Here is a 25,532-nt window from a genome sequence, read left to right as displayed (position 1 = left end):
ATTTTGTATAATAAAACTTAATTTAGCAATGTCATTATTTCAAATTCTTTAGAAGGTGAAATACCCAAATCATTGTTTCAAATTCTAATACACAATCATCATTCCATAATGTTAATGTTTCAAAGAATTGACTACTTGTAAACTTTATTTGAAACAATGCAAACTTTAATTTTACCAATAAATAAACATCATTTTATAATGTTAATAATAAAACTATGTATACAATTTTAAATATATAAATATATACATACTTATATATATTATCATATGATTGAGTAATTTTAAATTAAAAATAAAATAACACTTAATTATATAATGACATATACGAGTGTATATATATTTGTATACTTAAAATGAGTTATATAGTATTGTTCTACATTTTATACCAACCCAATTGCATGGAGTGGAATCTGAAGTATTCCAACTGGAACTCAAGGAAGATGGCACCGACTTCCATTGCCTCAAGAGTGACAATAAAGCCACCCCATCATTATTCAAACCAAACACGGCATGCAAAGACACAGAAAAGCTAAATAGCAGCAATAAATGGCACAACCTAAACTTCATACTTGGAATCTAAAACCACAAAAAAAGAAAAACATAGGTTTGACAAGGAAGCTAGAAAGAGAGTGTGAAAGGGAGAAAAAGTAGCACCAGGATTTAATAGTAGCAATCAGCTGTGACCATAAAAGGCAGGTCAATCTGATGATCGGTCTGTATTTATGAGGTCATTAATTTATTCCTATAATAAGCTGATAGGCTGCTTTTCCCAAAATAATGTTTCCTGTTATAAGCAAATAAAAGCTTTATTATATAGTAATCATCTAATCTAATAATAATAAAAAAGTAAATCGGTATGTATTAATAATATATATTACATTATATCAAACGTATTGCATTTAAAACTTTACAAAAGGTTATTACAATTTTATAAATAATTAAATACCATTTTTGTTGAAATTTTGAATAAAGAAAAGAATTTTTAATTTAAAAAGAATTATTTATACTTGAAATATGAAAGTAGAACATTTCTGATTATAAAATTCCATGAACGCAGTGAAGAAACTTAAGACCCTCTATTTTAATAATGAAATCCTTTTACTAATAATTAATGAACTACCGAGTGGATGAAACTTTCAATAAAATTTCCACACAGAATAATAATGGTCCACCCTCCACAACTCAACTGAATTTTCTCGTTCTCTTTTTTATATTTAAGTTTAGAAATTTGATCATCTTAATACTTTAGAAATTAGATAAAATCAAATCTCTTAAATTAGAAATTAGATAATTATATCATAAATCAATCAAATTTTATAATTTAGGAATTAGATTAAATCAAAACCCGTTAATTAGGCATATGATAAAATTAAATATTTATGAAAATCATGTAATATCATTGACTTTTTCAAACTTAATAGGAGAATAATTTCCTTCCTCCTATAATATATAAAAAAAAGTTTGTGAGAGCAAGTTAATTTTGTATATTGATGACATACTGATAATTACTTTGGTTTATTACAAATTTTGAAATAAAAGATTTTTGAGAGGTATTTTATGTGATTAGAATAAAAATATTTTACTATAAATGATAACGATTGTTAGGGTTGTGTCAAATACAATTATCTGATTTTATTAAACTAAAATTATAATTAATATTAGTTATTTTAATAGTATGACCTAATTTTGCAACAGGAGAGAATCCATAGAGAGCCATAATGAACATCGTAATTGTATGTTAAATTTGATTGAGCCGACAAGTATTTCATTGATGAAGGCTGATTTTCTTGTGGTGATCAGCTGTAAACTAATATTTCATTTTTCTAAGACCTGAAAACATTGGAACGTAAAGAACCTTGCCAAAACTTTAGGAGTGTGCTCAGTATTTTATGGTTTTTTTTCTTCCAAGTACCACAAGTTATCAGAAATTGTTCGATAAATCCATTAGAAGGAAAACTTATAGTACTTGTTGGTAAGATTTTTTGTTTCATACTCTCTAGATTCATAAAATTGGTAAAACATTAAAATTTTTAGAAAAAATGTTTGGGTTCGAGTTTCTACAAATAATAAAATAGAGAGAGGGTAAGTAGGGTTAGATTCAAGTTGAGTTTTAGGGATGTTTGGTTCATCAAACTCATAAATCTAAAAAAATTGATACAAAATGATATTACTTTTATCAATATATATTAAAACAATATTATTTTAATAATAAGCTAAGCCCAAAGCTCGTAATAAGCCCAAACTCGAGCTTGACTCTTTTGAGACAAGTTGAACTCAAACTCCTTTGAAACAAATTTGAATTCGAGCTTAATTCCATGTAAATTGAGTGGCTCGGCTCAAATCCAACCTTAAGGTAAGTGTGAAAGGGAGGAAAAATTGTGTGAGTTATAAATGGTTGATGTTGATGTGGATAGTGATAGATATGGCATGTGTCCATGACTTGAACATCCAGCACGCTTTCGTATTTGACTTGTCCATCTTTTTAGACTTCTTTTGGACTTCAAGGTCTTCTTCTATGGAAAAAATTGCGGTTTAAATTTTACCCATTTTTCGATTTTTGATTATAATCCCATTATTTATTTACTGTCTTTTTAATCTTATCTCCTATTTTACAAGTCAATTCTTCTGTTCTAGATACGAAAATAGCTAAATGATTATTTACCACCCCACACTTTGTTGAAACAAATTTATTATGCTTTTAAGTTTGAAAAATCTATTTTTGCATCCCTCCTCAGTTTTGTTTGTGTAAATCATTATATATAAAACGGTAAGAAAGTTATTTTACTCCAAAAACATTAAAAAAATAACAAAAACATCAAATTGTTGCATTTTCTACTTTTCCTTCTTTTGTCTACGTATCAACAACTCACCGTTAACCATTGAGCTTTACCACACACCTCTACTAACATTAACACAATAACAAAACACAAAGACATTAAATCACTTTCATCTTTCACAATTATCTCGACCATGTATCTACTGAAACTCCATTAACATAAACATAATGGCAACCATGGTAGATGTAGTAGTCTCATCTATGGTGAAGAGGCTTGAAGACTATTTAATCCAAGAAGAAATCTTCCTTAGGAGGTGAGAAAAGTGAATTGGAATAGCTAAAAAATATCTAGAGTGGATGAATTGTTGTTTTGTTGGATCTATTCATGTTGAAATAGTTGATGATGATGCCGAAGATGATATAAATTCAACCTTATATAGTTTTAGACATATTTTGTAATTATGGGAGAGCTCTAAAAAAAGAAAAAGTATAAAATTTGAAATGTCTAAAATTTAGTAATTTGGGATATAAAATTGAAATGTTACAACTAATTTTTTGATATTTTAAAAATAAAACAAGCAAAAATTAAAAATTAAAAAACTTTAAATTTTATGGGAAATTCATGAGTCTACTCATGCCTGTAAAATTGAAAACAAGTCTTCATAATTTTTATATATCCACATAATTTAATATGTTTTTTTAATTATACATGTTTTAGTCATACTTGTTTCAACTTGTCTAACACGTACATTTTCCAAGACTAAAAATAGTAGACGATGATCTCGATTGTGATATATATTCAACATTCTATGGTTTTAGACATCTTTCATAATTGGTTTGGACTTATAAAAGTCTTCTTCATGTGCAGAAAACTTTGTAATAAGGCAAATGAATTGTAAAGTATGTCTCCAAAACTATGGGAGAGTTCTTAAAAAAATGTACAAAATTTGAAATGTTTAAAATTTAATAATTTCGGATATAAAATTGAAATGTTAGAAGTAATTTTGAGATATTTTAAAAATAAAACAAGCAAAAATTAAAAATTAAAAAATCCTAAATTTTATTGGTAATTTGTGAGTCTACTCGTATCTATAAAATTGGAAACAAGTCTTCATAATTTTTATATATCCATATAATTTAATATATTTTTTATTGATACATGTTTTATCCATACCCATTTCAACTTGTCCAACACTTACAATTTTTTAGGTCTAAAATAGTAGATAACGATGTTGATAGTGATATATATTCAATATTCTATAGTTTTAGACATTTTTCATAACTGCTTTGGACTTGAAAGTCTTTTGCACATGAAAAACTCTATAATAGGGTGAAGGAATTGTAAAGAATATTTCCAAAGTTATGGGAGATTTAAAAAACAAAAGTACGAAATTTGAAATGTTTAAAATTTAGTAATTTCATATATAATTATGAAATGTTAGAAGTAATTTTGTGATATTTTAAAAATAATATAAACAAAAGCTAAAAATTAAAAAACCCTAAATTTTATAGGTAATTTGTAAGTCTATTTGAGTCTGTAAAATTAAAAACAAGTCTTCATAATTTTTATATATCTATATAATTTAATGTTTTTTAATTATATATGTTTTATCTATACCCATTTCAACTTATCCAACACGTACATTTTCTAAGACTAAAAATAGTAAATGATGATATCGATTATGATATATATTCAATAGTCTACGGTTTCAGACATATTTTGTCATTGCTTTGGACTTAAAAGTCTTCTTTATATAGAAAACTCTATAATAGGGTGAAAGAATCGTAAAAAATGCTTCCAAAATTATGGGAGAGTTCTAAAAAAAGAAGTATGAAATTTGAAAAGTTTAAAATTAGTAATTTCAGATATAAAATTGAAATGTTAGAAGTAATTTTGTGATATTTTAAAAATAAAGCAAGCAAAAATTTAAAATGAAAAAACACTAAATTTTATGGGTAATTCATGAGTCTACTCACATTTATAAAAATGAAAACAATTCTTCATAATTTTTATATACACATATAATTTAATATATATTTTTATTGATACATGTTTTATCCATACTCATTTCAACTTGTCCAACACGTACATTTTTCAGGTCTACAAATAGTAGATAATGATGTCAATAGTGATATATATTCAACATTATATAGTTTTTGACATCTTTTCTAATTGCTTTTGACTTATAAGTCTTCTTTATATAAAAAAAATTTATAGTAGAGCAAAGGAATTATAAAGAATACTTCTAAAATTATAGGAGAGTTCTAAAAAACGAAGTTCGAAATTTGAAATGTTTAAAATTTAGCAATTTTGGATATAAAATTGAAATGTTAGAAGTAATTTTTTGATATTTTAAAAATAAAACAAGTCACAAATTAAAAATTACAAAAACCCTAATTTTTGTGGGTAATTCGCAAGTCCACTCGTGCTTGTAAAATTAAAAACAAGTCTTCATAATTTCTATATATCCATATAATTTAATATGTTTTTTAATGACACATGTTTTATTCATGCTTGTTTCAACTTGTCCAACATGTATGTTTTCAGAACTAAAAATAGTAGATGATAATGTTGATTATGATATATGTTCAACATTCCATGGTTTCAGACATCTTTCATAATTGCTTTGGACTACAAAGTCTTCTTCATACAGAAAACTCTATAATAGAGCAAAGAAATCGTAAAGAATGCTTCCAAAATTATGGGAGAGTTCTTAAAGAAAAAAATACAAAATTTGAAATGTTTACGTTTTAGTGATTTCGGATATAAAATTGAAATGTTATAAATAATTTTGTGATATTTCAAAAGTAAAACACTAAATTTTATCGGTAATTCGTGAGTCTACCCATATTTGTAAAATTAATAATAGGTCTTCATATTTTCTATATATCTATATAATTTAATATGTTTTTTATTAATACATGTTTTTTCCATTCTCATTTTAACTTGTCAAACACGTATATTTTCCAAGACTAAAACTAGTAGATGATGATGTCGATAATGATATATATTCAACATTCTATGGTTTTAGACATATTTCATGAAAACTTTATAGTAGGGCAAAGAATTTGTAAAATCAATGCCTTTTGCAACAAATATTTTATTGACTGAATATAAAAATCTTGTTAATGAGTCTTTTCTTTATTTATATAATAAGATCAAATAGAGAACTCAGTTGGAAAGTGTAACATTGACGGAATAAAGAAGCCTATTGTCATCAATATTGAAAGAAAGAACGATGGCAACAACATTATTCAGTGGAGTTATGGCCCCATTCTGTGTGGAAATTTTATTGAAAGTTTGACTCACTTTATTGATGATCTTTATAAAATAATTATATTATATGATACATAATGTTGGTGGTTGGTTGGCAAGATTATTAATATATTAATTATCATTCTCAGAAATTCGCTATTAAAGTAAATAGAAAAACCTATAACTCTTGCAGGTAAGATTCCCTCAGTGACAAAAAATGAAACTACTAATAATATTAACTAAAACATGTATAAGTAAGAATCAAGTCTTATTAGCAAGAATTCAAGTCAGGATTTAATTTCAAAATTTAGATCCATAATTTTGAAAACTAAATTAAACTGATTAGTCCAACTGATTAAGCTTGTGAAAACATTATGACAAGATATTTCAAAAATTATGGGAAAGTTCTAAAAACAAAGTACGTAAGTTAAAATGTTTAAAATTTAGTGATCTCAGATAGAAAATCAAAATATTAAAACTAATTTTGTAATGGGCAATTTTAAAAAATAAAAGAAGAAAAAAATTAAAAGACAAAAACCCTAAATTTTATGGGTAATTCGTAGGTCTGCTCATACCTATAAAATTAATCTTCATAATTTTTATTTATATAATTCAATATGTTTTTTATTTGTACTTGTTTCATCTTCACCCGTTTTGACTTGCCCCGCATGCACATTTTCTAGATCTAAAATAGTTGATGATTACATGGCTAGTGATATAGATTCAACATTCTGTAGATTCAAACAACCTTCGTAATTGCCTTGGACATAAAAGTTTTCTTTACGTGGACAACTTTAGAGTAGGGCAAAGGAATTGTAAAATTACTGCCTTTTGCAAGAAATATTTTCTTGACCGAATAAAAAAATCTTGTTGACTAGTCTTTTCTTTATTTATCTTGTAAGATTAGTGCAACATTGACGGGATAAAGAAGCCCACTGTCATCAATATTTAAAAAAAAAAAACCCTGACAACAAGTTATGGCCCCATTTTTTGTCGGAATTTTCTTAGAAGTTTGATTCACTTTCCTGATGATCTTTATAAGTTATGGCCCCATTCTTTGTGGGAATTTTCTTGGTAAGTTTGATTCACTTTCCTGATGATCTTTACAAAATACATAATGTTGGTGGAGGGTTAGCAAGATTATTAATTTATTAATCATCAGTCTCAGAAATTCGCTATTTAAAATAAATAGTAGATGGCCTCAGGTTTCTTGATGTACAGGATCAACACAATCTATAGTAGTAGTTTTAAAGTCTGAGCATGCAAATTTGTCTGATTACAAGCTGGGGAGCTATGAGAGATCTAATTATTTAAACCCGTCAATAATAGAACATCTCTTAAAACTAGAACACCCTTAGTCTAGTATGATGGATCACTGTAAATATATTGTCTACTTTATATATATAATCTATTATGGTATTATTTTTTAATTTTACAACTTAAAACATATTTACAACAGTTTATGTTTTCGATAAAAATAAATCATATTTTAGTCTCTTCAAATAATGTGAGATATACACACATATTTGATATCTCTCGTGTTTTAACCATTCATTTCTTAATATCTTTAAAGGATTTGGAATACATATATATACTTAACATCTCTCTTGTATTTTAGTAATGGTAGATTTATTTTAGAGTGTGAAAGAATTAAATGTTTTTAGCAAGAATTCAAGTTGGGATTTAATTTTAGATTTTAGATGTTCATTTGAGGGATTTGGAAACCATGAAATAAGAATATAAAGAGAGGGTAAGTGTGAAAGGGAGGCAAATACAACGCAAGGTCTTTGGTGGTTGTGTGAGTTATAAATGTTTGATGGTGATGTGGATGTTGATGGATTCGGCATGTATCCATGACTTCTAACATTCAAAGTCTTCTTCTATGGAAAAAGACTTAAAATTGTGGTTTCAATATTACCCGTTTTAGGTTCTTTGATTATCAAGCATATTTTTTATTTACTCTCTTTGTAATCTCATTTACAATTTTACAACTCTTCTGGTCAAGATAGTGAAGAAGGCCGAATGATACTGTCCACCCAAATTTTGTTGAAACAACAAATTAATATCATTTAAGTTTAAACATTTCTTTTTCCACCCGCACTCAATTTCGTTAGTGTAAACGATTGCATGAAAGGGCAAAAAGACCATTTTATCCCAAAACATGAAAATTTAACAAAAACACCAAGCCATGGCTCTCTCCATTGTTCCTTTACTTTCTCCGTCTAGCAACAACTCACCACCAATCATCGGACCTTACCACACACCCAAGCACATACACGAAGACACTAATTCACCTTAATCCTTTGCAAGTCTCTCGGCCCTATCTATTAAAATTCCATTAACATAAACATAAAAGCAACCATCGTGGATGTAATAGTCTCATTTGTGGCGAGAGGCTTGAAGACTATTTAATCCCAGAAGCAGTCTCCTTGGGAGGAGAGAGAAGTGAAGGGGAATAGCTGAAAAAAATGGGAATGGAGGAATTGTTGTTTTGTTTTATTTTACTGGATGGGCATATGTTGAAATCCAAGAAAGCTTTTTTGAATTTAAATATAGATGAAGTATTGGAGAAGTTGGTAAGAGGAATGGTATAAAAATGCAACTATTTATCCTATCAATTGAAATTAACCACTTGCCATTGCTGTATTAGGTGTTTTACTGTCAAAAAAGAAGCCACAAAAGAGGTCTTTGGTGCATGATAACATTTGGTAAAAGTAACCATTCTATACATATCAAATTTTTATTGGCTTTAGCTTCAATGATTTATACTATCAATTGAAGTTATACTTCCTCAACCTAGGTCATTTTGCAGTTCAAACTGATACGCTTGGGGGTGGCTGAGGATCATATACCCCATGATGAAGAAACAATGAAAACAATGTGGGGCTTGGGATTACTTGAAATAAGCATTATTCTAAGAGGAGAAATACAGTTGGGGATGATTACAACATGTCGAGTTTGTGCGGGATTTAGCAATTCGAAAGACAGAAGAACTCAACTTTATTCAAATTTATGATGAAATCAAGAAATTCAATTTACGTATCAGTGTTATTGTTTCGAAAACAAGCTATTTATTCTATGATGATTAGGCACCTGTGGCTTCAATAACGTAATTCACTCCCGCGTCTTCTTTTATTTTTCCTGAAAAGGATGAAGGTGGTTTGGTGTCCTTGTGCTTTGCTTTTATATTTATGGCAATGGATGAGTGGTAAGGTTGAGCAGCAGCTGGGCCGAGGAAAGAAAGGAAAGACAGCAAGGGTCGCGGTTTGGTGTTTTTGATTTTGTTTTTTATTATTATTTGATTAGGTTATTATTACACTAAACCCTTTATTTTGTTTATGATAGGAAATTTTTTTTTATAAAAAAAAAATTATTTGAGTTATATTATTTCTTTGAGATTAAACTAAACATCTCAAATAAGTAAAATCTTAAATCCAGTTACCAATTCTATTATACTAAATAAATCTTAACCCCTTTACTAATTTAAGCTATCCCTGGGCAATAGAAAACATTATTTGCTGGGAAGAGCAGAGTATATGAATAAATTAATGAACTGATGGCTACAGATCATCAGCTTTACCTGTCCTTCATGGTCCCAGGAGACTACCCGACTAACTTTTCATTAATTTATGAAGATGAGATGACCTCAAGTCCAAAGCAAGTGTAAAACCTGTCCATCTCAGAATCCAGAAACCATATGGAGATGTGCAGTAAAATTTAAAAGTGAAACCGTGTTCGAAATCTCTGGGATTCATATAGCATCATCTATTTAATCTCAGACAATATCACATTACAGCTACTACCAAATCCTGGTACTACTTTTTCTCCCTTTCACACTCCCTCTTTCTAGCTTCCATGTCTTCAATGCCGTTTAAGCGTCTTTTTTCCTTTTGGCCAAACTTCTAACTGCCGGAGAGTGCTCGTAAGTTTGAAACACTTTGTTTTTCCATTTTGTGGGTTTTGATTGCAAGTATGAAGTTTAGGCTGTGCCATTTCTTGCTTGTATTTAGCTTCTCTGTGTCTTTGCATGCTGTGTTTTGTTTGAACAATGATGGGGTGGCTTTATTGTCACTCTTGAGGCAATGGACCTCGGTGCCATCTTCCTTGAGGTCCAGTTGGAATGCTTCAGATTCCACTCCATGTAATTGGGTTGGTATAGAATGTGATAGTGAGAATATTGTTTTCTCTTTTAACCTCTCCGATTATGCAATTTCTGGTCAGCTTGGACCTGAAATTGGTCACTTGAGAGAGTTGGAGACTATTGATTTGAGTTCTAATGATTTCTCTGGTAATTTGCCAGAAGTTCTAGGCAATTGTAGTTCGCTTAAGTATTTGAATTTGTCTTTTAATAGATTCACTGGTCAAATGCCTGATAATTTCAAGCACTTGCAATTTTTGAGGTACCTGGATTTGTGTAACAATTCTTTAGAAGGCGAAATACCCGAATCATTGTTTCAAATTCCAGGTTTACAAGCAGTGTATCTGAATAGCAACTATTTTAATGGTTCAATTCCTAGGAAAGTTTGTGACATGGGTGAGGTTGAGGTTTTATGGTTATATGGTAATAGGTTATCTGATACCATTCCAGAGTCTATTGGGAATTGCAGTAAATTGCAAGAGCTTTATTTGAATGATAACAAACTAGTCGGTATTTTGCCACAGAGTCTAAACAGTCTTGAAAATCTTGTTTATTTGGATGTTAGCAATAACAGTCTTAATGGTAGCATTCCTTTGGGTTCTGGAAACTGCAAGAATTTGGATACATTGGTTTTGTCATTTAACAATTTTAGTGGGGGGATTCCACCAGGTTTGGGAAATTGCAGTAGCTTAAGAACTCTAGCCATTGTGCGTAGCCACTTAACAGGCACCATCCCATCTTCCTTTGGCCTGCTAAATAAGCTTTCTTATCTCGACCTTTGTGAAAATTGTTTGTCTGGGGAAATTCCACCAGAATTAGGTAATTGCAAGTCCTTGAAAACCTTGAGGTTATATACAAACCAACTTGAAGGTAGAATTCCAGATGAGCTAGGGATGCTGATTAATTTACAGGATCTTGAACTGTTTTCCAACAATCTAACAGGTGAGATTCCACATGGCATTTGGAAAATTACTAGCCTTCAGTATCTTCTTGTATATAATAACTCTCTTTCTGGGGAGTTACCTCTGGCCTTGTCTGAACTCCAAAACCTGAAGAACATTTCCTTGTTTAACAATCAGTTCTATGGAGTTGTACCTCAAAGTCTTGGAATCAACAGCAGCTTAGAGGAGGTGGAGTTTACCAATAATAAGTTCTCTGGTGAAATTCCACCGAATCTTTGCTTTGGGAAGCAATTACGAGTTCTTAATATTGGTCTCAACCAATTTCATGGCCGCATTCCTGCTGATGTTGGGAGTTGTTTGACTCTCAGGAGAGTTATCCTCAAAGAGAATCATTTCACTGGGGTTCTCCCTGAATTTTCTGAAAATTCGGTGCTCTTTCACATGGATATCAGTGGAAATAACATCACTGGCGCTATTCCACCAAGCTTGGAGAACTGCACTAATGTTGCTTCAATTGATCTTTCTGGGAACAAGCTTACAGGGCTTATACCTCCAGAGCTGGGAAACCTTGTAAATCTGGAGAAATTGAATTTGTCACACAACCATTTGGAGGGTTCTTTGCCATCTCAGCTATCACACTGTGAAAAACTAGAAACTTTGGATGTGGGATTCAATTCATTGAACGGTTCAATTCCATCCAGTTTGAGCGGCTGCAAAAGTCTGTTCTCTTTGATTCTAAGCGAGAACCATTTTACGGGGGGCATTCCAACATTTTTACCTGAATTGGAGAAACTTGAAGAGCTACAGATTGGTGGTAATCAGTTGGGTGGCAAGATTCCGTCATCAATTGGAAGATTGCAGAGCCTAAGGTATATGTTGAATCTCAGCAACAGTGGCTTGACTGGTGAAGTTCCTTCAGAGTTTGGGAATCTGATGTATCTAGAACAACTGGATATATCTAACAACAATCTGACAGGAACATTGGCTCCTCTCGGTAAAATCAAGTCATTAATGGAGGTCAATGTTTCATACAATCTCTTCACAGGTCCAATACCTGAGTCACTGATTAAGTTGCCAGGCTCATCTGCATCATCTTTCTTAGGCAATCCCAGTCTGTGTGTCGATTGTCTTTCATCTGGTAGCTTAAATTGTTTCGGGAATAGTTACTTGAAGCCTTGTGATCATCGTTCAAGAAATCATAGAGGCCTTAGTAAAGTTCAAATTGTTTTAATAGTCCTCGGAGCCTCACTGATTCTTGGTTTTGTGCTCCTTGGACTGGTTTGCCTGTTTCTATTGCATAGAAGATCAAGGCAAGAAGTTGAGATCTCTGCTGAAGAGGGGTCATCTGCCCTACTCAATGAAGTCATGAAGGCTACCGAGAATCTGAACAACCAGTATATTATCGGGAGAGGAGCTCACGGAGTCGTTTATAAGGCATCGTTGGGTCCCAACAAAATTTTTGCTGTTAAGAAGCTTGCATTTGGAGGTCACAAAACAGGAAGCTTGAGTCTTATCAGAGAAATTGAAACTGTTGGGAAAGTTCGACACCGCAATCTGGTAAGATTGGAAGACTTCTGGTTGAGGAAGGACTATGGTTTAATAATGTACAGGTACATGGTGAATGGGAGTCTTCATGACGTCTTACATGCTTCCGATCAACAGCCAAATTTAGAATGGAATGCCCGCTATAAGATAGCAATCGGGATCGCCCATGCATTGGCTTACCTCCATCATGACTGCGATCCTGCAATAGTGCACCGCGACATCAAGCCACAGAATATCCTTCTAGACTCTGAGATGGAGCCTCATGTATCCGATTTCGGAATTGCTAAGCTTCTAGATCAGTCATCTTCTTCAACGTCATCAACCTTAATTCCAGGGACAGTTGGTTACATTGCACCAGGTACTTGTTGTAATTCGTTTTAGTTTTCAAGTTAAAATGTATTCGAATCTCTTAACATCAAATTTATTATTCTCTTCAACAGAAAATGCATTTACAACCAAAAAGGGCAAGGCGTCTGATGTTTATAGTTACGGTGTTGTTTTACTTGAACTGATAACGAGAACAAAACCAATGGATATAGATCTTGTGGGGTGGGTTAGTTCTGTATGGAGCAACACCAGAGAAATTAATCATGTTGTTGACTCAAGCCTTAGGGAGGAATTCCCGGATTCAAATATCCGGGAACAAGTGATTAGTGTGCTTTCAGTGGCTTTGGACTGCTGCAACAAGGAGCCAAACAGGAGGCCTGATATGAGAGCTGTTGTCAAACAATTACTGAATGCGAGCTCGAACGCCCCCTTGAACGCCCCCTTGACGACGAGCAAATGCAGATAGGTCACGAGAGTTTGTATCGGTGAGCTACCATATTGTAGCTTAGCTTACCATGTACTTGAGATTTCATTGAATAGAAATAAAATTCCCTCCCTCTATTTTACACAAAAATATTACAAAATTTGAAATAAAGAGACCAGCATTTACAAACAAAAAATACTTGCTCAACCAGAAACCAAAAAGAATTCCTAATTTTATGTATCATGCAAGCATCAACCTATAGAATTTCGGGTGGTGCAATAAAATTTGCGAGGTGTGGGTTAAAAAAGAAATAAATCAATTTGAACCCCAAAGCCGGAAAAGAAAAAGAAAGAAAAAAAGGTGTCTATTAGGAATACAATGACTCACTTGCAATCAATGGCAGACTGTGGGCTGTCTAATATACAGAGAAATACACATGAATTAGGAACTCCCTTGGGATCTTACAGATGAAATTGACTGTGCTGAGACAGAGGCAGTTGGGCTGTTAAGTTCCTTAGGCTTTCCACTTAATCTTTCCATCGCTTCTTGACAAATGACATTAAACCAATCATCTTCTGGCAGCACACTGACGACAAAAAATAAATAAATAAACTCTCAGCCTCAATGATAGATGTTTTATGAATGCTACAACTCCAGATGCCAAAATGCCAATGCAATATACAAAGTAGCTAATTTTTCCGATTTCATTTACTCAATTTGATTTATCCAGAACCAACAGGAAAATGTAAAAATAAAAAGAATCAATGGCAATATAACGCAGCAAAATCCAAGTCATTGACTCTTTGCATTGAAGGAAGTTGTTCAAAACTAAAGATTGAGGTAAGGTTGTGTCCAATCATGTAACTAAGCATGAAGGTACATGGCATTATAAAAGAAAATCATTGATGATTTGCAACTTGAACGACCAAGTGAATTTGACAATAATTTATAACAGTATGTGATCTCATACCCCAGGTACGCTATGATAGAAGGTAAAAGGAAACATTGGTTGTTAGTTCCAACAAAGCATAGATTGAGAAGGAATCTTTCATTGAACTCCCTAATTCAACAAGATGCAGTCAATTTATTACTAAAATTGATATCACATAAATAAAATGGCTAGAGAAAAACTTTTACAATCTAGAAACAGTGCATCGATGCTTAATCAAAACTAGAAGAAAAATTAATCTAAAAGACAAAGAGCCAGGTCACCGAAATGGAACACTTTATAATGCAGGAGACACCTATGACCTCGATGCTCAGGGGTGACTTCCATAAGTAATGCAGTGGGAGATAAGAGTTATAGTGGTAGATATTTCAGGTTTAGGAAACAGACAAACATTGGATGTCTGAAGGAAAGATAAATGAGCAAAACAGAAAAAGGCTAAGCAATCATGTTTGCAATAAACAAAAAGACCCATAACAGAGCCAATTGAAGTTCAATTTCATCTTGACCCAAAGGTTCCTTTGATTTTAAAAGTTGTCAGGAAAAGAAGAATAAACTAGCTCGTATATAAGCTAAAAAGTGTTTAGATCAACTGAATTCCTAATTATATAAAGATTTTTATCTTCTAGTTGTTCTCTGAAAAGTGAAAAAAGAAATGTGGGGACAAAAAGCAAATAATAGAACTAAAAAATAAATTCTTTTTCAGCATACACAGAAGCAAGGGAAGTAAAACATTTTGATGTCTCTGTTAATCTAGGAGAGGGGAAAAAACAGTTAAGGATAGCCGATGGTATGACCCGAAATTTTGTAATAAAATTATAAAAAATAATTAAAAAACATACAGAAACAAAAAATTTCATTTAAAAAAAAAAAGTCTAGAAAGACTGACGCTTACATAAGTTACCTTTTGTTTCCTTTGACCTGTACCAATCTTGTCTTTCTATTGCCAACTATGTATTTTCTCAAATTTCTGATTCCCAAAGATCTCTATGTCAGAACTCATACCCAGAATCTTCTTGCACAATATTTTATTCTCAATCTATGCCTTTTTACTTAAATCCTAGTTTTCTCTTCATTTTTAGATTCACTGTTGGAGACTTCACCACATCATTCAATTTCAGCAGTGAATTAACCACTTTTCTGGGGCAACATTTTCCAGGTTCTCACTGGTTTCAAGGTAAGTTGTTGATTTTGAAAGAATCTGCCGTTGTTGAAGTGGTTCCTCCAGTTATAGTTATCTTGTTTTCTTCATTATGTGTGCCAAATGACATAAAGAGAGAGAGGGTCCATTCAAGATTGTTCCTTTCACCAACAGTCCAACCTTTTCTTAAGAACTAACAGAGGCTTAAGATGTAGACAAATCGCAGCTCTTTTTTTTATTTTTTGAAAAAAGAGATATCTAACAACAGGATTTCCCAATTCTAAATTGGATTCAGCAACAGAAATAGATGTGTGAAAAAGATAGGAGATACTAACCACAAAACTAATATAACTAATAAGCTCAGAACTGAAAAATCTAATATTTCACAAAGCAGTCAGTCCATTAAAATTAGAATATCAGAATACATCCAATCTTCCCATTTTCTTACCTTCTCAAGAAAAAGACAACACATGGAAATAAGACAGTCATTTGCCTTCCAAGTATCATGTAGCCAGTCTCACGAGGACAACTACATCAAGGCAACCTAATCCTAAAGTGGACCAAACATCACTTAAAGAAAACCCTCATAAGAAATGCTAATTGTTGGTCAGAGATATCTCACACAATGACAAAATCTAAATGTTTGCTGACTATCACTTTTGAATTTGTAAGTACTTCGAGGTTAAAATATGCACATGTAGCTATATTATTTCTAGTCACAATCATCGTAAGTAAACAATGTGTATCAATTACTTTGTACCTAGGAGGAGTAAGTTTAAATTGAACTTTGGAAATATAAATGCATAATTAATAATATATCACAATGTAAAATAAAAAGGATTTTAAATGAAAAATGAGACTGATTTCCAAAAGAAAACTACATCATTTACCTATAGGGATCCATGCCAGTAGCAGCAAATGCTGCAATTGCTTTAGATATGATCTCATTGACAACTCTATGCAAATTCCGTGACAAGTAGCGACCTTGAGAAGCAAAGCGTATCACAAACTTCATATCGAGACAGAACTGCAAATGCAACAATAAGTAAATAGCTTATTACAAAAACTCACTAGACCCACAGAAGTCACAAACAGATGGATGCCAGATTTTCATACTTGTTGAATACCAAGAGGTCCTAACGGCCTTGGCCCATCCTCAATATCATCCCAAAAGCTTTGGTCATTTGAAAGCCATAAGATGACAGTGTCTGTCAGTCTCATCAATAGTAGTGTTGCAAATCTTTCTCTTCCTACAAACATATCTGCTGCTATGCTAGCCATCCTGTTTAGTTTTATATAAAGTTCCTGAATTATAGAAAAAAGAAAAAAACTCAGGACTGCAAACAACAAAAAAAAATCAAAAGCAGATATGTATGTGCATCATTTTACCCAAAAATTGAAGCAAATATTTGAAAATTTTAAATTATTTTTTCCTCATACTTGACAAATGATGAGAATTCAGAAGCTTCTCCAACAATTTCTCCGGCTGACTGCCGGAACCTCAATTCTCAATTTAGTACAACCAAACATATCTCAAAAATGAAGATAACCAGTTTACATCACCACAATTTTCTTCCAATTTTACCTAAAAAACCCACTTAATAGACTGCCAAAATAACTCAAACAGGCCAACCAAAAAGTATGCTAACCTGAATTTCAAATAGTGCCATAAATGTAGACGTTATAGCTTAAGAAGGAGACATGAAGGCAAAGAGAGCCAAGAGGTGACAAAAATGTTTAATTTTTGAGGAATCTGTAGAGCACAAGTAATATTACAACAATATTTATTCCTCCCAAAAAAACATAAAGACCAGACACATGCACATACATGTGTATAGGATTTCAAACCAGTGCAAGAGAGAACAATTTCACAAAGAGCACACATTGAAGAAGCTAATACAGCCCAGAGTCATACAAATACATTCCTCCCTATGTTAAAAATTTGAGTGAGTAAACTGTGTGTGTGTTTTTGTTGGGGACTGGACAGATTTATCAAATAGCCCAGTTCAATCCCAATAAGAAGTATATACACATATGGTTGAGTGTGTACAGGGTGAGATTTTATTTAATAATAAATACAGTTGATGAGATTTCCTACCATCACAAAAGATAAAAAATTTCCAAAGATCACTACTTTAAACAGCAAATACAGGAATCTTAATAGTTCACTATAAATTTTTCTTAACTGACAAAAATTGAAGCAAAACTGAATTCTTTAAATAAATTTCAACTTACATAGAATTTCGAAAGGAGCTTAACACATGAAAGAAAAGAGTTGGCAAAGCCTGTAATGCTTCTTTTAAATTTGCTATTTTGTATAATAAAACTTAATTTAGCAATGTCATTATCCAATTAAATGGGGTCATAAAGTCTTTATGCATGGTGAACTCAAACTTTATGAATAAAAGAGCATTTAATAACTTGCAAAGGTTTACATTAGACCAGACAGCAATTTGTCACATGAGAGAATGATTCCAAGACATACAGATCTATGTATCTTATGAAATAATACAATAAATACTAAATCTGAAATGTAAAAATGAAAAAAAAAAAAAAAACCCAGATGCCTATACTTTAGAAGACTAGCAACAATACTAGACTGACAAAATATTGTGAGAGAACCAATATAAATTAAAAAATATATATATTTACCTGGAATATTGGAGATGGAAACCAATCTAACTCATCCACATTTCCATCCATGTTTATATACATGTCAGCACTGAGATGGCTATCACCATCTTCAGTAAAAATGAGATCTAGAGCATGCTGGCGACAGAAAGCATCTTTTAATCTATCCACTGAGCTCACAAGCCGCCTCTTCCATTCTCGTTGCTCAGGGTGACGATTTTGCCTATCTGAAGTCCTTCTATGAGTGTCATCCCTGTAATTTGCTTGATGTAGAGGGGAGAGTTTCATGGCTGCACGTGGTAATAGTTCATCTGCTAGTACTGATGCATTGGCATATAACGCAATCTGCTGAGCTTCAGTCTCAGCCATTCGCACAATTTTATTTCCTGAACCTTCAAAATTTGCTTCTTCTTCCATTGATCCAGGTAATGCCTTAACAAGCATGTTCACATATGAGTTAAATACCTGGAATAGGCCTTCCAATGTTTGACCTCCCAACTGCATATTTAAAAGTGGCCCTACATCCTCAAAGAAATCCTGTAAAAGCAAATGATACAGCAATTCAAGCAAACATAATATTAGACAACCAATATTGGAGATGTCAAATGAGAACAAAATCAATTAAATATCAATCAACCGATCCAAAACATGTTAATTGATTTTGTTCACATACAATTAAACAAAATCAATTTATTCACATACAATTCTGTGATTAAAAAAAAAATCAAGCCAAAACATGCAAAAGGAAGATCTTAATTTTTATTAGAAGTATATGAAAAGAAAGAAGGTTTTTTGTGTCTGAAAGGAAAGTTACTATCACAAGCTTATATCAATAGCCTAGTACATCTAATCATAAAGCATACGTAGCATATGCCTAAGAAATAGCATGACATATACATCATGTACCTATAGCATGCATGTAGAGAGAGAAAAAAGACAAATTGGAAAGAGAGGAAAGATGTATGGAGACAAATGTTATTTGTTTTAGAGTTAAAAAAAAAAATGTAGGAAACAAATGGCTCACCTGGACCATCAAATTGAACCGATGAGCACTACTGGTAAGTTTATGTTGCAGTGCACTGCCAATGGATGCAGTAGAAAACCTTCCAGCTTGGCGGGTACCTGTTGGATGCAAGGTAAGCACCCAATCATCAGCAGCTGCCAAAGCAGCAGTGCTCTCCTCAATTCGTCTTATATTAGCATCTAATGCTTGCTCAACACTAGGCCTAAAGAGTTTTAAGAGCATAGGACAAAGTGCCAATCCACGAGCTTCCAACAGAGAGCAATGACCTAAAGCTATTTGAACACACTCTGCAGCAGCTCTTAATCCACCAGCAGCTGCAGAAGAAGCTAAGGCATGTCTTTTTACAAGAAGAGCAAAAGCTTCTGTCTGTTTTGTACCCCACATCACAAGCTCAGAGGTATAAGCACGCTCCTTACCAAAAATAGCCAATGAATCACTAGCTGCTTGAGCAATAGCAGAGAATACCAACTGTGAGAGGGCAGCAGTATATGCTCCTCCATATGAGGTGTTTGATGGACGAAGGCTTTGCATGTTATACTGATATCTCTGGTAATGTGCATTGAGTAGTAAACTATGAGCACGAGGACCATCACCAAGCATTTTAAGTGCTGATATGGCTGCACGAAGTTCAGCGCCACAAGTGGAAGGTTGGCAAGCAGATTCAGCAAGCTGATCAGCTAATCTTTGCCTGCGTTCAATGATGGCATTCTGTACACTCTGTAAAGACTGAATCACAGCAGGGTCCAAAGCTTTATTTTCCTTTGCTTCAGCAACTAATCTTTCTCCTTCATCAAGAGCTGCAAGGGCTTCATCGACTCTCCTCTCAGCTAACAATACATCAAGGAAATCGGGAAATTCTACTGACCATTTCTCCATGTCTGAAGATCCTTTATTTTCAAGATTTAATAAATCACCATTTGAATTGGAAACATCAGAAGCTTTGACAGATAAAGAATCAATATGAATTCCCTCAGCTAAATCATGAATTAGAGTAGCTTGAGTAGATAACAGGTTTCTGATGGACGAAAGCTCCCCCTCTAAATCTGATATCTCCTTTGATGTTCTGTAAGATAAACATAACTCTTGAAATCAAAAAACACAAATTAATTAATGCTACCCAAAAATTACACAAACATGCCATACACATAAAAGCAGTGTTGTGGCAACACATCCAGCCGGAAAGAATAAAGCTTACCAAGCTTTAAAACTGTGAATCTGTGATAAACTAATCAGCCAATGGATAATTGCCCTAAAAAGGTTAACAAAATTCACTTCCTCCAAGATTCATTCGTTATTGAAAGTTTATAAGATCGGACTATCTACTAAAACTAGAGAATTCACCACTTATGAGTAAACTCAATGCATAAACATAACTGAAACAGAACATAAAAACATTCCCTATTATTACAACAGGAAATAAATCAGCACTGACCGAATGAAGGCTGCATAATTAGCATATACACTTCTACGCATTTCTTCAGCAGAAGCTTTCTTCAAATCCAGAAGATATGAACATAATTGCTTTATTTCCTATTTCACAATAAAACAGAAACAAATTCTCACTTCTAAACTCGCTATAACGCATAAAAGGTTAAAATAAATAAGAACTCACGCAATTCACATCAAAACAATATAATTTCCAGCATTGTTACCGGAGTTCACATAATTTTTGTAACTACAATAACCAAATATTAACTTTAACATCCTAATGCATGATTAGTACGGAAGATCACAGAAAAGAAAGGAGAAACCTTTTCATTGAGAGAGCACTTGGACTTGACATAGATATCGGAGTCAAATTTGTCTGACTTGAACAAGTTCAAACCTTCCTCGACTTTCGCGGCGCCGTTTTCCTTGGCCGGCGAAGCCCGCGACCGAGCCGTCTTGGTGGCTGACATGTTGCAGTGAAATCAACGGCGAATCAAGCAAAGATGAAGATCGGAATCGAAGGTAGATCTGAGGGAGAATGTAAAGAGAGAGGCTGTGGTGCCGTTGATGTCGCTGGGGACAGCCAGCACAGCACGACTCCCTTTGCTTTCCAAAAATTTTCTTTTCTTTCCAAGAACGTACTTGGATTCATTTTGATCGGCGAGATAAAATAATTTGGGCCTCAACCATGAAAGGTCAAGTAAAAATCTGATTGTAATACCTCGGTAATCTGCATCGTAAGTAGCAGCCTATTTCTTTATATATATATTAAATGAAATTAAAATTTTAATAAAATTGAAAAGAAAATAAACGCCTGTAAAATTATATAAATTATAAGGAACAATTCCAAGAAATTAAAAATTAAAGGTATTTTAGATAATTAAAAAATTTTAAAAGCTTATATATAATAGATCTTACTAAACAAACTTATTCCTAAGAATGTCAAATAATAACAGTTGACACCACAATCACTAAGGAAGAATTTATTTATTTAGCTAACCCTTTTTAGAAAGCCAAACCAAAAGAAAACGAACTTCTTCTAACTGGTTTTTTAAGCAAAATCTCTCTCTCATAAGATTTTGAACATTTTTACCCCTCTAAGATTCGAATGTAGAATATTACAGTTTCTTGGTTAAATTTTTGTAAAAATTTAGTGTTAAAAGACATTAAAAAAATCTTTTAAAAAAATCGTGTTAATTTAAATTAGGTTGAAAATTCTTTTGTTTTTTTTTAAATTTGAACAAATCTGTTCAAGTGGGGTTATAGTATATTAACCTTGCTTGTACGAAACTTTTTGATTTTTCATAGGTCATGTTAAATTGGGCAAAGGACTTGCTCCCAACGCAGTCTCAAACTCCCACGCTTAACTTTTCAAAAAATATAAATACTATTCCATCATTTAATTTCTATTATATTTATTTATTTGTTAATTATAAAGACAAAAATATCATTTTATCAATAATAATAAAAAATATAATTTTATCTTATTTTTATTTTTGATTTTAAAAATTAATAATTTCACCTCAATATAAGTTTTGAAAAATCATATTTCCCTCCTAAGATTTTTTTTTTCTCCCCTCCCTTCTCCTCTGGCACTAGAATCCGGCCAAACCCATCTTCTCCATTAGTGCTCTTTCTCCCAAAATCTAATTGATTCGTGAGATAAAAGAGGAAACGAATTAACCGATTACTAATGAAACAACATTTTTACACTTATAATTAACAATTAATTATAACAAACATCAAATAACCAGTGAACATTTCAGTTTTCATAAAGTTGAGGATAGGAGTTTGCAAATGCATCAAACCTTGGGTGAGAATAAATCTTTTGGCCTATTAAGTTCCGCCTACAATGAATTCCATAAATTATTAGTATCACTCATATTATAAGCACAAAAAGACGCATTTGAGTGAGGTCAATATCCTCAAACCCAACTCGAACAATTGGGCTCAAGCAACCAGACTGAGTGACTCAATTTTCTACAATTTTTTTCTTGAAATCGGATTTGCTGATTGGATTATTAGAAAGTGTTTTTCTTTTTATTTTCCCCATAAATATACAATATTTCGCTTAAATTAAATACATATGAACATAATACCGCCCTAAATATGTAGAAACATTACATAGAAACATAAATCTAAAACATTAAGGAGAAAGAAGAGAATAGAGGAAAAGTGGATAAATAAGCTTAAAAAACAAACTTGCCGTTCAAAACCTCCAATCTCCACCACAAGCTCATTACCATACTAACAAGGAAAACATTGCAGTGTAAGATGGAAAATATCTGTACCCCACCAATTTCCATAAAAGGATTGATGAAACAAAGTACAGTTCAAAGAACATATGCCAATTATATTATTACATGAGCATCAACACAGAACCAGAAATCCAAATCTCGTTTGAGAGGTCCACACATCAAAGACTTGATAAAATTAAATCTAGCCAAATGACAAAACAAAAGGAAGCTTTTTGAGTAAATGATTTATCACTCCACGCTGACATTCAATGAGCATCTCTCCATCCTGACTCATTCTTCATGTGAATCCGATCGAATGGCTGATATCAATGACCATAAAGCAAGTCATCAGACTACTTGTCCAGAGGAAATTGGATTAAAATGTTCTCTTTTAAAACAAAACACACACACATACACATACATATATAACAAGCCACTATGCAAGAGAATGCAAATAGTAAGAATGCCTAAATGGTATACCACTGGCTGCAGAAAGCAATACATGTTCTAATAACAATTTAAGTGCTCATGTAAGGTATTACCTTTAATTTAATTGACTAAGTAGGTAATACTGAGATAATGAAGAAATCGCTTGTCGACGCAATTATGTTTATCCCTCATATGATTAATTTTTCATTAGAAGCAAGTAAGAACATTAATTAATGGTAACAATAACAAACAATCAAAATTTCGGTGATATTGACCGGCAATCAAACACCAATTACCAAAATCTCACCACTGATGAAAATCACAATGACACCAAACTGAAGGTAAAAGCAGATTTTAATTATCTGAATAAAGTTAGACGTCTTAAGGTATATGCTGAGGAAAAGAGAGCAACAAGTGACATGGAATATCTGATGAGGGCTGTAATGGTTTTGGAGGAGGCATGAAAAAAGTTAGGAAGTAACATTGCAACAGCAGATTAAAAGAAAGATAGAGACATGAGAGTGGAGATTTAATTAAAAAGGAGGCTGGTTTAGGAGGAGGATAATTTTTTTTTGTAGTTTTTGGTTTGGGCAGCCTTTAGCTGAAAGGGAGGTCTTTGGCACCTCGAATTGCCGAAATTATCCAATTTTCTATTTCTGTTTTGTTCACCTTATGTCTGGTTGGGGAAGTGGTTGTAAATAGAGAATCATCCTACTAAATTGATATATAAAACTAGACTATTTTCAACCAATTGTCATTTGTTGGGCTGTTCTCATTGTGCTGGTTGAAGTTTGCAGGCAGATCTTGGAAGAAAGTAGAATGATCTTGAAATTGTTAGGAAACCAAAGCCCATTAGTATGCATGGATTTGAGCTATCTCTCATAGAAAATACCGCTTATCACTAGAGCCATAAAAATACTTCTATCCAATTACCATCAATTAGCCTAAGAAACAGCCAACACCTAAAATCTCCATAAGACCAAACTCCTTCACCCACACTATAAGCAAAGTGATTCTCAATCAATAATAAATACATGAGATCATATGTTTCTCTCCACATTTTACTTCTTTTTGTCTGTCACAAAGCCTCTAAAATCTAGGCTTGTCTAATAACAAAAGCTTATATTTTTTCTTCCAAATGACAGCTCCTATGATCACTTCCACCTATGCATCTATCATCCATCAATGTAAAAGAATGAGTAAAGATAAATAAAATGGACTGATGTATGTTCATAAGGGTGTGTTGTTCCAGCAAAAGAATTAAATGGGTTAAGAACCAAACAATTCCACTTGAATTGGCAAGTCTCCAACAGCTAACTGAAGTTATTAGAAATTAACCCTCATTTTTCTTTAAAAAATAAAAATTAAATTTGGACAATCCTCCACAACAGCTTATAAGCCATATATTATAATTCCTAAGCAATTCACCAATCAATTGATTAAAACAAAAAAAAAAAAAATTAAGTCAAATCCACAATGAGACAATAATCATCATCACTGTCTCATGCCTTGAGTTCCCTATATAAAATTTTCATTTTATATAACGGAATTGGTCTCTCAAATTGCAAATAGAGAAAGATCAACAACCCATAATTAAAGACCTAAATTAATAAACATAAATCAGCAATTCACACCCTCACAGATTGGATTCTCTAGAAGTCCAATTTCTATCTACCAAAGTCTAGGTTTTCCGACTTAAACCACCCAAAAAATCTGAAGCCCAGAAAGGAAACGACCCACATAATTGAATGAATCCATAAAAAAGCATTATTAAGATTGGATTGTTCCTAAATTATAATTTTAAACTTAGCAAAGCTAGGGTATCTCGAGCTCAAAACATCGAAAAACAAACAAAAACCAAAGAACCCAAACGAAAAAAATCAATAAAAAATAGATCCGGTTAAGGCAAAAAACGTACTGGGCTTCTGGGGTATTCCATCTTCCCACTTAGAAATTGAAAAGTGAACCTTCTCGCGATTGATGGCTTCGGTCTTATGGGGTTCCTTGAGGCAGTTGCGCACCAGATTCGCGCAGATGTTAGAGTACGTTATGTATGTCATCCCTGCTGCTCTCCAAAACGGCACAGCTGCGTTTGAAGCCATTTTGCTCTGTCTCAGAGTTGTGGTACTCAACACGATAATTTAGAATCACCAGCCACACCACTCCTTGAAGTATTTCAACTTAAATTTACTGTTATGGGCCGTGGGCCGGTTCCAGATAACTTTTCATACGAAGGAGTTCGTATGATCCTATTCACATGCGCCAACAGTCAAACATAATTATCACTTCCAATATTGTGTCGAGAACACACTTATCCAAAACACCTGT

The 25,532-nt window shown here is 32.7% G+C and overlaps 3 protein-coding genes across 5 annotated transcripts; 1 reads left to right on the top strand and 2 right to left on the bottom strand.

Moving 5' to 3' along the window:
• The first annotated feature begins 9,717 nt into the window (after positions 1-9,717).
• Positions 9,718-13,518, top strand: LOC123218699 (receptor-like protein kinase). Its single transcript, XM_044640250.1, has 2 exons — positions 9,718-12,975; positions 13,058-13,518. Exons 1-2 carry the CDS (start codon positions 10,005-10,007, stop codon positions 13,408-13,410), a joined length of 3,324 nt encoding a protein of 1,107 aa, XP_044496185.1. The 5' UTR covers positions 9,718-10,004; the 3' UTR covers positions 13,411-13,518.
• Positions 13,519-13,580: 62 nt separating this feature from the next.
• Positions 13,581-21,285, bottom strand: LOC123218700 (exocyst complex component EXO84B-like). 3 transcript variants are annotated; one of them, XM_044640251.1, is made up of 7 exons: positions 20,862-21,279; positions 20,543-20,640; positions 19,111-20,173; positions 18,108-18,623; positions 16,572-16,760; positions 16,346-16,482; positions 13,581-13,954 (listed from the first exon to the last, which is right to left on the bottom strand). In XM_044640251.1, exons 1-7 carry the CDS (start codon positions 21,006-21,008, stop codon positions 13,810-13,812), a joined length of 2,295 nt encoding a protein of 764 aa, XP_044496186.1. In that variant the 5' UTR covers positions 21,009-21,279; the 3' UTR covers positions 13,581-13,809. The 3 variants fall into 3 exon arrangements, with proteins under 3 accessions (XP_044496186.1, XP_044496187.1, XP_044496188.1); XM_044640252.1 differs by lacking the exon at positions 20,543-20,640; XM_044640253.1 differs by lacking the exons at positions 13,581-13,954; positions 16,346-16,482 and adding an exon at positions 17,105-17,208 and having other exon boundaries at positions 16,624-16,760; positions 20,862-21,285.
• A 1,418-nt stretch (positions 21,286-22,703) lies between these two features.
• LOC123218027 (ATP synthase subunit epsilon, mitochondrial-like) lies at positions 22,704-25,375 on the bottom strand. Its single transcript, XM_044639193.1, has 2 exons — positions 25,123-25,375; positions 22,704-23,095 (listed from the first exon to the last, which is right to left on the bottom strand). The coding sequence occupies exons 1-2, from the start codon at positions 25,304-25,306 to the stop codon at positions 23,067-23,069; spliced, it is 213 nt and encodes a 70-aa protein (XP_044495128.1). The 5' UTR covers positions 25,307-25,375; the 3' UTR covers positions 22,704-23,066.
• Positions 25,376-25,532: the final 157 nt, after the last annotated feature.

The sequence above is a fragment of the Mangifera indica genome, chromosome 6, assembly GCF_011075055.1.
Source record: "Mangifera indica cultivar Alphonso chromosome 6, CATAS_Mindica_2.1, whole genome shotgun sequence".
NCBI classification, from domain to species: domain Eukaryota; kingdom Viridiplantae; phylum Streptophyta; class Magnoliopsida; order Sapindales; family Anacardiaceae; genus Mangifera; species Mangifera indica.
The sequence above is the reverse complement of the archived record's forward strand: the minus strand, read 5'-3'. Positions and strand labels throughout refer to the sequence as shown.

What these genes read in the sequence shown, in the direction of transcription:
- LOC123218027 (XM_044639193.1), bottom strand. Translation starts at nt 25,306, where the DNA reads ATGGCTTCAAACGCAGCTGTGCCGTTTTGGAGAGCAGCAGGGATGACA. An exon ending in TGGAATACCCCAGAAGCCCA is followed by an intron (nt 23,096 to 25,122) that starts GTACGTTTTTTG and finishes CATTGATATCAG; the next exon opens with CCATTCGATCGGATTCACAT.
- LOC123218699 (XM_044640250.1), top strand. Translation starts at nt 10,005, where the DNA reads ATGAAGTTTAGGCTGTGCCATTTCTTGCTTGTATTTAGCTTCTCTGTG. An exon ending in AGTTGGTTACATTGCACCAG is followed by an intron (nt 12,976 to 13,057) that starts GTACTTGTTGTA and finishes TCTCTTCAACAG; the next exon opens with AAAATGCATTTACAACCAAA.
- LOC123218700 (XM_044640251.1), bottom strand. Translation starts at nt 21,008, where the DNA reads ATGTCAGCCACCAAGACGGCTCGGTCGCGGGCTTCGCCGGCCAAGGAA. An exon ending in AGTGCTCTCTCAATGAAAAG is followed by an intron (nt 20,641 to 20,861) that starts GTTTCTCCTTTC and finishes ATTGTGAAATAG; the next exon opens with GAAATAAAGCAATTATGTTC. An exon ending in TTCCATCTCCAATATTCCAG is followed by an intron (nt 16,761 to 18,107) that starts GTAAATATATAT and finishes TCTATAATTCAG; the next exon opens with GAACTTTATATAAAACTAAA.